At 45.3% G+C, this 13,437-nt stretch overlaps 1 protein-coding gene across 1 annotated transcript in view; it reads left to right on the top strand.

The window, feature by feature from the left end:
• LOC309585344 (3'-5' RNA helicase YTHDC2-like) overlaps positions 1-7,627 on the top strand; it is a gene marked incomplete at its 3' end in the record, with an annotated part of 28,650 nt that extends 21,023 nt beyond the window's left edge. Inside the window, exons 24-29 of the mRNA XM_082302007.1 lie at positions 850-959; positions 2,382-2,671; positions 3,075-3,252; positions 4,260-4,463; positions 6,299-6,481; positions 7,538-7,627. Coding sequence (XP_082158133.1) covers positions 850-959; positions 2,382-2,671; positions 3,075-3,252; positions 4,260-4,463; positions 6,299-6,481; positions 7,538-7,627 — 1,055 coding nt within the window. The remainder of the gene's footprint in view (positions 1-849; positions 960-2,381; positions 2,672-3,074; positions 3,253-4,259; positions 4,464-6,298; positions 6,482-7,537) is intronic.
• Between the last annotated feature and the right edge of the window lie 5,810 nt (positions 7,628-13,437).

Genomic DNA, 13,437 nt, shown 5'->3' with positions numbered 1-13,437 from the left:
ACTAGTACTGAGAAGTGTAGCATGTGTTTTCTTTTTCTGCAGACTGCTTTATTTGATACTTCAGACCAGATTATTCAAACTGAATAATTTAGAAACAATCAGTATGGCAAAAAAGACATACTGCTTCTAGCCGACACATGCATTTTCAAGATATTTTCCACTGATAATTTCTAATGTCAATTAGCTGTGCTGCTAACTAGAAGTAATGGAGAATATATAGAAATTTCCTTTTTTTTCTTTATTTAAATAGAGTGCTGTAGGAATGGAAGCAAAAATAACTGCTGCTGGTTCTCATAGGTTGAATCAAACTGAAAGTCCAACTTATTTTTGAAGCTTTTCTGTCTTGCTTTTAAACTGTTGACCTTAGAATAGTGTTCATGCTGATTGAATTGCACTCTAGGAAATAAGGATTCCTAATTAATAGCCATACGTATCTATAATTTTTTTTTTTTTTTTTTCTTACTAGGTCTTTATCTAGTAATCTAGTAAAAAAATCTGCTCTTTTACTAGGAAATAGAGCCACGTGTGGTTTTAGAAACAGCTTTGGGCAGCAGCTGGATTGTGGCTCGTGAATACTGGTGAAGGTACATGAGTTGAGTCAGACCGCGTCAGTACAGGTTTTTACACAGTAGGATCTTCAGCAGGTCTGGCTACTTGACTGCTCCTATCTGGAGCAAAGACTCTGCAGTGTATTTGCAGAAAAGAAGAAGTAGTTTTACAACAGTTTACATTGTAAAGTCAATTTTAGAAGGAAAAATATTTATTGCTGGTAATACGGTAGTGTTCAAGTTTTTGTATATAAGTAGAAATAATACAGAAATGCTAATGCACCTTTTCTCTTTAATTCAGGGGGAGGGGTATCTAATGATAGCAGTGACAGTGAGATGGAGGACAAAACAACTGCTGATCTGGCACTACTGAAGCTGGATGAATGGCTTCATCTCAAACTGGACCCTGAAGTACGTAAGAATTCACTCCTGTGTTTGCTTCATGTAGAAGGATTATAAAAAGATGTAAAAAGGTTTTTTGTAACATTTGAGTAGCCAAGAATTTTCTCTAAGAATGCCATGGTCCGTTGGGGTCTGTCAAACTAAGTACTCTGTGATTTAGCCCATCAAGAGTTAAAGGGCTTCAATCCCCTTTGGCCCAGAGTTGTCACGTGAATTCACGTATTCAACGTGCAAGTCGCAAGGTTTCGTAACCTACCACCCATACCTTTCAAATCTTGTACCTATGAGCAAAAAGACAAAAAATAATTGGTCACCTAATCCAACAGTGAGAGTGCTCATCCCTCTTCCTCCATCATGGTGTGGGTGTCCTGTCTCTCACATGAAGGAGCAGGAAAGCCTCAGCAGTCCAGATGCTGTTGGATCTGCTTCAGAAACTTTCTGGGCAATATGATGTTTTATGTGTCTGAGCTTGGCAGTTTTGTCTGTTTCCACAAGTGAGCACATTCTGAAGAGTCTGCCAGACAAAAGATAAGGGCTGCAGGGGACAGCAGGCTGCACGTGACAGTGGCTGCATAATGGCCCTTTTGCTCTTTCTGGCCTCCTGTCCTGCCTGTGTGGTGCTCCATCAGGCCACAGCATGAGCTGGGATAGCCAAAATCTGAACAGGAGCTGAGAGAACAGTCACATTGGCATACTGTGTTTTTCTTTCTCTGAGAGCATCGGATCGAAAAAGGAGCACTTGAAGCTGGAGCTGCTGAAAGAAAGTTGCTATCAGATTTCGGAAGGAGAAATAAAAACCTCTTTGAAAACAGAAGGCTTTAGGTCATTGAAGAGCTGTGGCTGTGGTAGGAGGTAGTTTATGGATCATGAAACACTGGAACTTACCAGCTCTAATAATAATGCTGTCTGTCCTAGACATGTCCAGAAGAGTGATTTTTAAAAATTTTTTTTCAATGGAAGCATTTCTGATAACATGGGAATTAGACTCTAGTCTTCTGAATTTAGTCATTGCATTTGAGCAGAAGTCTGTGTAAGAAAAATGTCACTTAGAGCTCTTTTCCCTCAGGTATGACTCAAGAGTGCATGAGTACAGATTGATTTGATAGGAAGGGCATAAAGCATGAAAAAAGTGGGTTTTCTAGAAAGATAAAAAGGAAAAAAAAATCTGTGGATTTGCAATACAGTGTAAAGTTTAGTACAGAGCTAAAGGAAATGTTCCAAAAATTACCTTGCGTCCAAGGAAAAGAAAGTAAATTAACATCTTACTTCAAGTAAGAGTTATTCCCCCTCCCCAGGACCTTGGTCTTGCCTTTCAGTTTGGACCTTGTTCTCACTGGAATGCGAGGTGCTGCCTGATAGGAAAGAGTAGGGTACTCTCACCTGCCTGATGTAATTTTCATCAGTCTGTAACAGAATTGGAATTCATTACAGGCTGCTGGGATGCTGTTGCAACTCAGGCAGAAGTGGCACAGTTTGTTCCTGCGTCGTATGCGAGCTCCTTCTAAACCGTGGTCTCAAGTTGATGAAACAACTGTAAGAGCAATTACAGCTGTTCTGAGTGCTGAAGAACAGTCTGCAGGTCTGCAGCAGCCTTCAGGAATTGGCCAGAGACCGAGACCTGTGACTTGCGAAGAGCTTCCTTTGGCATCTACATGGAAGTCAACCAACAGCAGAAAAAGCTCAACAGAAACTGAATTCTCTGACTCCTCTAGTGCTGAAAAGTAAGATGTTGAAGTCTTCTAGACACTGTAGGTTGCAATTTATGTATGCAAGCATCACTTAAATTTCTGCTAGTAATAAGGAGGTGGAAATAGTGGAAGTAGCAGTTGAAAGGTGTGATACTGTCCTATGCTGCATTGTAGTTTCACTGAGAAGTATTTCATACATGGGCCTGCTGTTTGAGAGAGCAGTCAGGAATATTGTCCATGAATTGTGATCTTTGAGAAGTAGCAGACGAGGTTTAGCAGTAGCGTTAAAAAACAATGCATGACCGGTATGGGGTTTTAGTTAGTGTTTAATATATGTTGTAGTTGCTGTAATACACGTGGCCATGCAGTAGGCTGACAGGTATGTATGTAAATTGTTCAGTGAGTGCTCGTGAAACTCAAGGCATGTCCTTTTTAGAGTTTCAGTGAAATCTACATCTCCTGCACTCCACCAGCCAAAGAAGTACAAAGAAAAAGACATTTTGCTCTCCAAACGATCCTCAGATGACAGATCAGCTCAGTCCTCAGTGAAGCCTGCAGACAGCGGTAGCTGTCCCAGCCCCTGTGCTAGTCCTTCTTCTCCAGTATCTGCAAAGGTAGAGTTCTCCAAAGTACCACCCTGCTCTTCGAAAGTAAAGGGATGTCTTGCTGATACCATTCTGCAACAATTAGGCATTTTACTGCTAAATTAGCAACCTGACTTAACTTTTCATTTATAACAGCTGCATAATACTTCCTTCTGGAACTTAAAATCTAGACTAAATATCCTTGTTACGCTAGTTTAATACAGCAAAGATAGTATTTGTGGACTGCTGAGGTAAAGCTATCCAAAGTAAAAAAATGAGATTTTTTTTTTTTTCTAATAAACGGTGAAGGTGTATTAATTTTTTTCAACTGAATTAGTACATTGTACACACACTTCTGAAGTTTTTTGGATTCTGCCTTTCTGTTTCTGTAACAGCATCCATTGATACAGATTCTCTTGAAATATTGTGTTATCTGTGTTACCTGCCTTATTATGACTGCTTGGGGTTTTTTGTGAGGGTTATTTTAACAAAGCACACGTTTAACGAGCTTATTGTCATAATTGTCCCCATATACTTGAATGGTAAACTGCAGTGATACTAAACAGATCACTGAAAGGAAACCTCACGGACTCACTGGAGGATTTAGTAATTCCTCTTGAGTTTTTCAGCTTTTAGGTTGAGCCAGTGTAAAAGGAAGAAAACGTGTTTCCGAAGGTAGAAATGGGAGTGGTCTGCTGTAGGCTGCAGTCTAGGATGATTAATTTTGGCGCCATCTCAAGGCGTGTCAGACTTAAAGAAATTGTAATTAATCACTCTACTTTTTACTCCTATTCTGCTCTACTTGTTTTCGGCCCCTCACGGAGGAATTATTGAGAAGTGCTTTCAAAATGTAAAATAGACGTCGGATACATTTTAAAGCCATTTCAGACAGGACCAGCTGATTTTACGTTTCTTCCAGAATCTGGAGGAGGAAGGGAGGAGCACAGTCAAGGATTTCTATGTTCGTGTGTGTAAAGCTTCAGAAATAAAGCCTGGTTTATTTTGTTGTATTTATTAATTTAATTTATTTTTTCCAGGGTTGCAGATCTCCTTCACCAAGACAAAATAGGCCAGTTCGGTACTTTATAATGAAAAGTAGCAACTTGCAAAACATTGATATTTCTCAACAGAAGGGAATATGGTCCACTACGCCAAGTAATGAAGGGAAACTGAATGGAGCCTTTTGGGAGAGCAGCGTGGTTTACTTAATATTTTCTGTTCAAGGGTCTGGATGCTTTCAGGTGAGTCCTAATCTAAAACTAAGTATTAGCAGTAGTTGGTGGTTTAGGAGGGTGCAGCAGATGACTGTGTGTAGTGTGGACAGCTTTGCTTATGACTCCTGGCCTTCTGAGAAGCAGAGCAGTGTGCAAATGTCTGTGCTTGCTGAAGAAAGAGCATTTAATTCTTCTCTGAAACATGCTCTTCTAGTTAGCTCAGTTTGTCCCTCGAAGGCGGAGACAGAATTGCCTCCAAACATCATGAGTCAGAATAATGTTTATACCCTACATTAATCCTCTAAAACAACAAAAAGCGCCCCAAAAATCCTGACAAAGTCAGGGATTGCTACTCTTTGCATGCCAAAGTGTGTATTGTAAGTGAGCAAGGAGTTACAGGCAAGTCATAGCTTTCTAAAGCCAGGAAACTCATACATTTCTTTATTAAAATCTTAATAAAAGCTGGTTTTATTCACTTCCAGTTGGGAAGCTGGCCATGATTCTTCCAGAGCTGTGTCTTGACTTCATGTTCAGTGAGATACATGTCAACAGTTTGTTGGTCAAATCTGTGGTCAGTTTGAAGTTAAAAACCTTGACCTGGTAGTGCAAAGTTGCACGTTGGCTTTGAGCCAGCTAAATTCAGTTGTTCCAGCTAAAGAAAGGCCCGCTTACTTCTTCATATATAAGCTATTAGTAAAAACGAGCTGAACTTAAAATCTGAGGAACCAACCAAAACACAGCTGTCTTGGCAATACCACTGAAGGACTGCACTGACATACTGTGTACGATGATTTGGCAAACGCAGGTGTAATACTGGCAAGTAATTTTCAGCAAGCCGGTTGATACCGAAAATGGGCGGTTGCATTGGTGCTCTCAGGCAGGGAAGCGGGGAAGGGAAGACACGCCGGCGTCAGGAGTGCAGGTGGTTGACCTTGCCCTGCCCTTCCAGTTGTGATAGGGCACTGCACCCTCATGGGAATGTGGGATTAACTTCCCTATTAATCTTCTGTTGTCCCAACTGTCTCTTTCTAGTCCACATTTATTTTTTTTCCACTGTTCCTTTCATTAATTCTCATTTAAGTCTGCCTTGAGCTATCTAGGACTGCATGTCTTACAACAGCAGTGAGTGCTGGTAATTTACACAGTGAACTGCATCTTTTGGACTGCTACATCCTAACTGGCATCAATTCACCTGAATAGCAGATCCGTTGTCTGTGGGGTTGGGTTCACTTCTGGTTTGTTTGGTGTGTGGGCAAATCAGGGTGTCCTGAAGTAAGTTAAATGCTATCTCGGGTTTGGGGTTCCTTGCATTTTCCTTCTGAATACTTGTCATGGTGGAATTTTGTCCAGCTTCACTAAAGAAGCAAATAAAAGCAACTTTGACTTCTTTCTTGGAAGAACAGCTACACTGTCCCGGTTCTATGTGAAAGTTAATGTAGACAGAGGGAACATGAGAAGGAACAAAGGGATTTCTGCAAAAATAACCTACAGCTGACGAGGAATGTGAATATCTAACGGACTGTTCCGTACTAGACTATTCATCTTGATTTCCTTCTGCTTCAGGTGGTTTTGCAACAGCTTTTTAATCTGTTATGAAGCTCAAAAAACCTTCAGTGATAATTTTGTCATTGAGAGACATTCCTTACGGTCAAACCCTACAAGGCATATTTGAAGTGGAAAAAGAAGTGTTACTTCTAACTTTCTAGATGTAAAACATTTTGGAAGCTCCAGCTTCATGGTGGAGAGTGTGTTAATCACTTTGAAACTATTTTGAAAGTTTCACAGGAAGTTCAGTTATTTATCTCGTTCTGCCGCAGACAGATGTGGTCCCATTATGTCTGTTCTTTCCATTTTTGTCCCAGGGGTTTGCTAGAATGGGTTCAGCAATTGGGCGTGAGAAAAGTCAAGACTGGGGATCTGCTGGTTTCGGAGGTGTGTTTAAGGTGGACTGGATCCGAAAAGAAAGCATTCCTTTTCAGTTTGCACACCATTTGCTCAACCCGTGGAACGACAGTAAGAAAGTACAGATAAGTAGAGATGGCCAGGTAATGTTACTCTCTTCTAAAGTTTTCTTCACTTGGTAGAACTGTGTATTTTTTTATTGGCTTGTTCAGTTTATCGCCACTTGTTCGTGTGTCTGCTAATCTGAATCCCAGTTCATTGGTGCATTGTACCTTCAGCGAATGCAGAATTACCGCTGAAGTAATGGAGACCTTTTGATAAAATCAAAACAGTTTCTTGCTTATGTGTTTAAAAAATGATTTAAAGGTGGATGCTTCCAAAAAGAAGTTGTTGGGGTTTTTTTGTAATTTAGTTCTGGAGGTTTGTGCCATGTTTGGTTGAGATGTATTCTCTTAGACAGTCTGTTACACCCAAATAACTGTTCATAATTAAAAGATTTTTTCTGTAAAGCCTGAAGAGAATCCCGAGTTTTGAGGTAAAGCTTAGGACTGTTCTCAAATCTGTTAAAGCTCTAACTGCAACTACAAAAAGCCAAAGAATTGGCACAGAATTTCTCTGTGGCAGTTTCTGCCCTCTCTCCATCCCCTCCCAAAACATCTTGATGACTCAAGAGCTAGAGTTTTTGTTTCACCTTCTCTTCTCTGAAACTCTCTCCAGTTGTAAGAAACTGGAGGAAAGAAGTACAGGGAAAGGACAGCCACTGTATTTCCTGTGACCTCTCTTTCCACATTCTCCACCACGCTTGATGGAATTCAACTTAAAAGATGTGGAAAATAATGATCTTGAGTTAGTAAGTGAGTGACCTGTGGGAGGTACGAAGTATCTGTTCTTGTGTATGGAGGTAGTGTGTTCACTGGAATTATCTTTGTGAGAACTGACATCTCACTGGGAATGGAAACACCCCAAACACCCTCTAGGCCAGGGTGGCTTATGAACGTTTTTGTCTCCTGCTGAGCCCTAGTAAGAAAACCTTGCTCTGCTGGGAGTTCTGATGTTTGTCCCAATAGCAAAAGGGATGAGCTCTTGTAGAAAGTTTGAAAGCCATCACCGGCAACCTCACCTAATTCAGTAATAAATCGTTTCTGTATGCTCAATAGTAGCGGTGCAGATAACTTCCCGGATTTCCTGATCCTTTCTAGGAGCTGGAACCACAAGTTGGAGAGCAGTTGCTGCAGCTTTGGGACCGTATTCCTTTGGCAGGAAAAAACCTGACTGAGCGTGCCAAGTAGTATGGCAGAGGTAGTTACTCCTGCGTTGCTTCCTGGTTTTGTGGTAGAGGAAAAGCTGTCCGCATACACTGTATCATTACAGTACAGTCTTTGTAGCTTGTGGAAGGACAGGTACACTTGGTACTAAATATGCATTTTGATTTTTTTCCAGCTGGTTTAGGTTGTTGAAACATCAGCCACGAGAACCAGCAGCACGTCTACAGTAAAGATGAGGAAGAAGGCGGCGCAACAACCTCCTGACGTTCTTAGTCATGCTGTGCAGCTAGAAGTGGAAAAATAAGAGGGAATTGTGTTGTTTTCAGTGTTTTCTTGCCAGCCTGGTTTTTGGCTGAGTTGGTTTTTTTACAGTAGTGTGCAGCTGATACTTAAAAATACAGTGAAGTTCAAAACAAAGTTTGAAACAACGGACCCCTTGTAAGTTGTCTGTGGGTTTAAAATAGCATAGCAGACAGTTCAGATACGCAGTTTATAATTAAAGCTTTCTCAGCCCAGTACAAGGTATGAGAATGTAAATGTTAATTAATCAGTCTTGCAGTTCAGTTAAAAAAATAATAACTCCAAATATGTTGAAAGGCTCCGTAAGTGTTGGTTGAACTTCTGCATCCACAGTGCAAGAGAGAAGAATGTAGTCATACAAACACCTAAGCAGCTGGAGATGTGAATTTTTAATTTATTTAAATGTAATTATTTTTAATTGGTTTAAATTTATTTTATTTATTAATTATTTAATTATTATTGGGTTTGATTATTTTAATTAAATTTAATTTAAATAAAGAAGAAGGAGCATGAGACTTTTGAGATTGGGTGCGTCCACTGATGTTTCGATTATTTTTCACCTTTAAGATGGAACTCGCACCTTGACAAGCTGAAACAGTCTTTCAGAGGCCTGTGGCCAAGTGGCACTTCAATAGTTCACTAACTTAGGCACTGGTAGGAGAGTTGTATTTCTTTAAAAGAGTATAAAAAATAATTACCGGTACAATTTCCTTGATCATTTAACATAGTCTTCATGCTTTCTTTCAAGTTGTTTCTTTTTCTTCCATACCACTACTGACTTGGTTTATTTGGCTTTTTCTTAGTCCTTAACGTACTGTACTGTAAGGCTGGTATAAATTCAGTGTGATCACTGTCAGCACTGTTTGTGGCCATTCTTTGGCTAAACCAAAACTTTTTTCTGCTGCTGAGCCTCTACCTATTTTCTCATGTCTGTTCAGGATATTACCCTGTGCATCCATTTTGCCTTCTGTGTAGCGACCTCCACACATGAACCATCAGTTTTACTTTTGCCAGGACTAACTGGGTGCATGTAAGGCTGTACTGCCTAATACATTGTGTCTCAAGACAGTGCATGAGGCTCTTGCTGCCTTTTACAGTACTTCCAGGCCTGTGCCCACGCAGGAATGTGGGGCAGTAGTGCCTTGTACAGATTTACAGGGCCCTGTGCGCTCCAGGGACGGAGCTGGCCCAGAGAGGGAGCACAGGTGGGGTGTAATGTTTGGTTAACCAGCCCAGGTAGGACTTCTGCAGCTTGATGATAAAAAGGACAGTCCAGCCATGGAATTTGCATTCCACAAGGCCACTGGCCAGTCTAGAACACTTGAGTGGAGAAGAGCTTGTACCCTGCTTGCTTGCCTGCCTGACAGAGACATGGTCGTGGTAAGTCTTTGTATGCCCAGATGTTAGATCTAGCCCCAGTCATGGTGAATTACATGATATTATTATTATTATTACCCAAGTAACTGTACTACTGATCTGTATTTTCTCGTGCACTGTATTTAGAGGTGGACTGTTTATCCCTTAAGCTGTTGGTCTGGTGTCTTGTAACCGTCTGCTTTTAGCAGGGCTGCCTAAAGCCCTTACGCTCCAGTAGCACAAGTGGACTGCCACTTTCTGTGATGATACCAACAGCATCATCAGCCTGCAGAAGAACTCCAGCACTGCAGCATAGTTTTTAGAGACACCCCACCTGCCTGATCATGACTGAGTGTGATCATCATACCTGAAGTGAAAACTAAAGCAGGAAGAAGGGCAAGGACCTGAATCTATCTGAAAAGTAATAGGGCAGCAACAGCCAGCAGTTCAACACAATCCTTGCATTGGTGATGACAAATGGGAGAAATGGCCTGTGACCATCCCCTCAGCAACAGTAAAAAATCCCAGATTGGAGGTTGTTCTGTGTTAAAGAGTAAATTAAGTTCTTGCAAGCTAGACCATTGTCCATAACTAGAGTGTGGAGGAAGGGAACATAAATAGGGTTCTGAAGGATGGCCAAGAGTTTTGCAAAGTTTGTTCATACATGAACAAAACTTGGCTGAGAAGTGCTGGTTCAGGACAACTCCAGTCATGTTCCTCAACACAGAAGGTACGAGCTTTGCCAATGTCTCATGGGAAAATGCTGAGCTGTGCTGCCTCCTCAGGAACATATTCCTGCAAACAGGTAAAGGTGGCAAGCTGTTTAGCCATAGACTTTTTTGTTGTTGTTGTTAAATACTGTGTAGCGTGAAATCGCTAATCTGTCGCAGCTATTTGCTTCAGGATTTGCTTTCTTGCATTTTTTTTCCCCCACTATTGAGCTGGTGTAATTTCTGCTCCGTCATCACAACATCTACAAAGACATGGTGGGCTTAATTGTAGTGAGGGATTTTTTGTAGCTTCCATTTTAAATGCTTGGCACTGGCTGTTGTAGAAATGAAATCACAGCTCCTACCTGGCAGGCCCACCACAGGCTTGTGGTTGGATTAGTCCATAGTTGTTCCCAGGCACTTTGTCTTTAGAGCGAGTTAAGAGTGGTTTTTGCAGCTACTAATTCTAACTTTTGTTTTTGTGAAATGATGCTGTAGTGATTGGTCAGAGCAGCCACTTCTCCAGATGTATTCAGTCGTCGTGGTCACTATATGGAAAACATTAGCAGTTAGTCTCGTGTTCTCTGCATCTTCCTGTTCCCACTTAGCTGCTCTGTTTTCCTTCCCTGTGGATCACAGGGTTGCGTTGCGTCACCCCCGCTGCCTTTGTTGCATCTTCTAACAGGAACCGCCGTGCACAAAGTAGGTGATGCTGCTGGATTAAAAGCTTTATTTGCTGTTTTGTTTCTTTTGGCAGATGTTCAAATGTGTCACCTAAACAGGAAGGGTAAGTCTGGGTTTAAAAGCAAATTGGTTCTAAGGAAAGCAGATTGGGGGTTGTATTACATTAGAGAATAGTCCTGAAAACACTAAAAAGCATACCTCATTGCCAAATCAGGCAGTCTAGAGGAGGCTCTATTTTATTTGTGTCAAGCCAAGAAGCAATTTCAAAGCTGATTTGACACCATGTGGGTGTAAAATTACTAATTTTTGCCTTGTGCTGTATAGTGCACAGCTCTGAGATTTATGGCCTCATCTCTTTTAAGTTTGCAGACATGAGTGATCGTACTGCATTTTGGTACTGCTGGGGTGTGAGTAAAGGTTGTAGCACAAAGCTCCTAAATCACGTACCGCTTCCTTCTATCCACGGGGAATGTCTGGTGAATCCTGGCAGCAGTCATATAAGACCAAGGAATAGGGAACAAAACACAGCTGCCAAAGTTGCTTCGCTGTGAGGGCAAAACGCAGTCCAGTGGAGACCACCAGGCCAGCGCAGCCTGCCCTGCCCTGCCTTCAGCACCGCGCGGAGCCGTGCGGCACCCCTGGCAGGCAGCCGGCAGCCGCACGTGGGGCTGTGGCACGGGGGCTCCTGAGAGCTGGCGCGGCGCTGGGACAAGCCGCCCCAGCCCTGGTCCTGCCCTTCTCCAGGCTGCAGGCAGCAGCACAGGCTCTCTGTCCCTGCTCAGTTGGCTGCAGTGGCCGCCGCCCCGCAGGTGCCCTTGCCCGTCCAGGGGATGTCCTCGCTCAGGGTGCCACAGCTGCACAGCCGCACTCGGGGGACGAGCGAGCGCAGCTCGGCCAGAGCAGAAGCTCGCCTTACCTTCCCAAGCTCACCCGGGAAGTGAGCGGCCAGGTCATCCTCCCTGGTCGGACGGGGCTACGGCAGGACCGTGCTCGGGATCAGCCTGCAAGAAGCCAGGTGCGCTCGCAGAACAGCACAAAGGGCCGGCGGCCGGGTGCCAGCCAGCCCTGGCAGCCTGAGCGTGGCACACAGCTGGCAGCCTCTGGCCCACCGGCCTCTCTGCCCCGCGCAACAGCAGTCCTGCCACTGGCCACAGCAAGGCAAGGACGTGCCAGTGTCGCCAGTGGCTCCCCAGTGCCTCTGCGTGCTGAGTGGCACCACAGACAATTCCTCCCTCCCTAGCCCCCCATCCCTGGCACACCAGCGCAGCCAGACGTGGGTGAAAGGCAGCCATTCTCACATTTGCCAGGTCCTCAATCAGCCTCTCCACCCTCCTGGCACTCAGTGTCCTCCTCGGGGCAAAAGAGAAGTGGAAGGAGGTGAGCGGTGATGTCTCTGCAGGTCGGCTGGGGGAGCGGTGCTCAGGCACAGAGCCCAGAGCAGGGAGACACTCACTGCACAGCCCGGCTCAACTCCTTCTCCAGGGCTTTCATGGATGGGACACAGGTGACTCGGGCTCCCTTGGTCCTGTGAAGAGGGAGAGAGCTGGGTGACCCCCAAGCTGCCTCTCCTCTCTTGTCAGGCAGCTCTGCCTGAGAGCTGCCCACAGCTGCAGGGGCAGCTCTCCCCCAGCTGGTGAGCTGTGCTCCCCTGTACGGCTGCTCCCGAAGCACTCCCCAGCTTCCCCCTGTGGGGTGCCCACCCACAGCTCCTTCAGCACCTGGGAGCCTCAAAAAGAGGCGAGCACAGGCCCTGCTGCTCCCCAGCCCGAGGGCAGACGTGCACCTGCCCGGTCCTGCGGGAAGGACACAGGGGCAGGACGAAGCCCCATGGTGGGGGTAGGACAGAGTTGCTGCCCAAGCCCTGGTTCCCTCTGATGTGCCCCAAGCAGAGGCTCTCACCCCTCCCTTCTGGGGACCAAAGAGTGCCTGGGGGATGTAGGACGTGGAAATACCCACATCCACTCCCTGCCCAGGCTCAGCATGAAGGGCAGAGGTCAGTCCCAGGCTGGTGTGTGCATGGCTGGAAACCTCTCCTGCCCTGCCATGGCATGTGGCACCACAACTCACCCAAAAGTGGCAGTACAGGAGCTGGTGGGACAGGTGAGGATGTTGGAGGTGCCATCTTCATTGCTGCTTTCCTGCTGCTCCTCCACTTCTCTCTCCACCACTGCTGCTCAGCACCCACAGCTGCTCCACGTCCGGGCAGAGCCGTGGGCATGGGGTGGTGTCCCGGCTGCAGAGAGCAGAGGCAAGCAGGGAGTTGCATGTGGCCTCCCACACATTCCCTGGTGCAGAGCCCTGGCATCCTGCCCTGCTGATGTTGGGATGACACTGGTGCATCCAGCACCAAGGTGCTGGGGCCTGGCACTTACGGCAAGGTGTCTTTGCCCCAGAGCCAGGGATGGGGCAAAGGCAGCTGGGCTCTGAAGGTTTTACTGCACCTTGGCCACCACCAGTTCCTCCTGGAGGAGGAGAAGGCGCTTGTCACTCATCTTTGGGCCGCAACTCAGAGCCACGTCCGCGCTCAGCACGGCCTCGCCGCTGCTGAGAACCTTCCTGCAGTGCAGAGAGCGGCGGCCGTGAGGAAGGCGGCCCCTTCTGCCGCGGGACCCGGCCGTGCCCGCGTGTCCCCGAGCTGTAGGGGAGCCTACCTGGAGCCGAAGCAGCTCCTGGCCTCGGACAGGAGGACCCTGGCCTTGCCGCAAGGACGCGGGCCAGTCGCTGACAGCGAGGATGGGAAGCAGGATGGCAGGGCTGGGTTGGTGCCGCTCGGCCAGACCCTGC

Source organism: Coloeus monedula (assembly GCF_965178545.1).
Source record: "Coloeus monedula genome assembly, chromosome: Z".
Lineage (NCBI taxonomy): Eukaryota > Metazoa > Chordata > Aves > Passeriformes > Corvidae > Coloeus > Coloeus monedula.
Note: the sequence above shows the minus strand (reverse complement) of the source record. Positions and strands in the feature narration are given on the sequence as shown.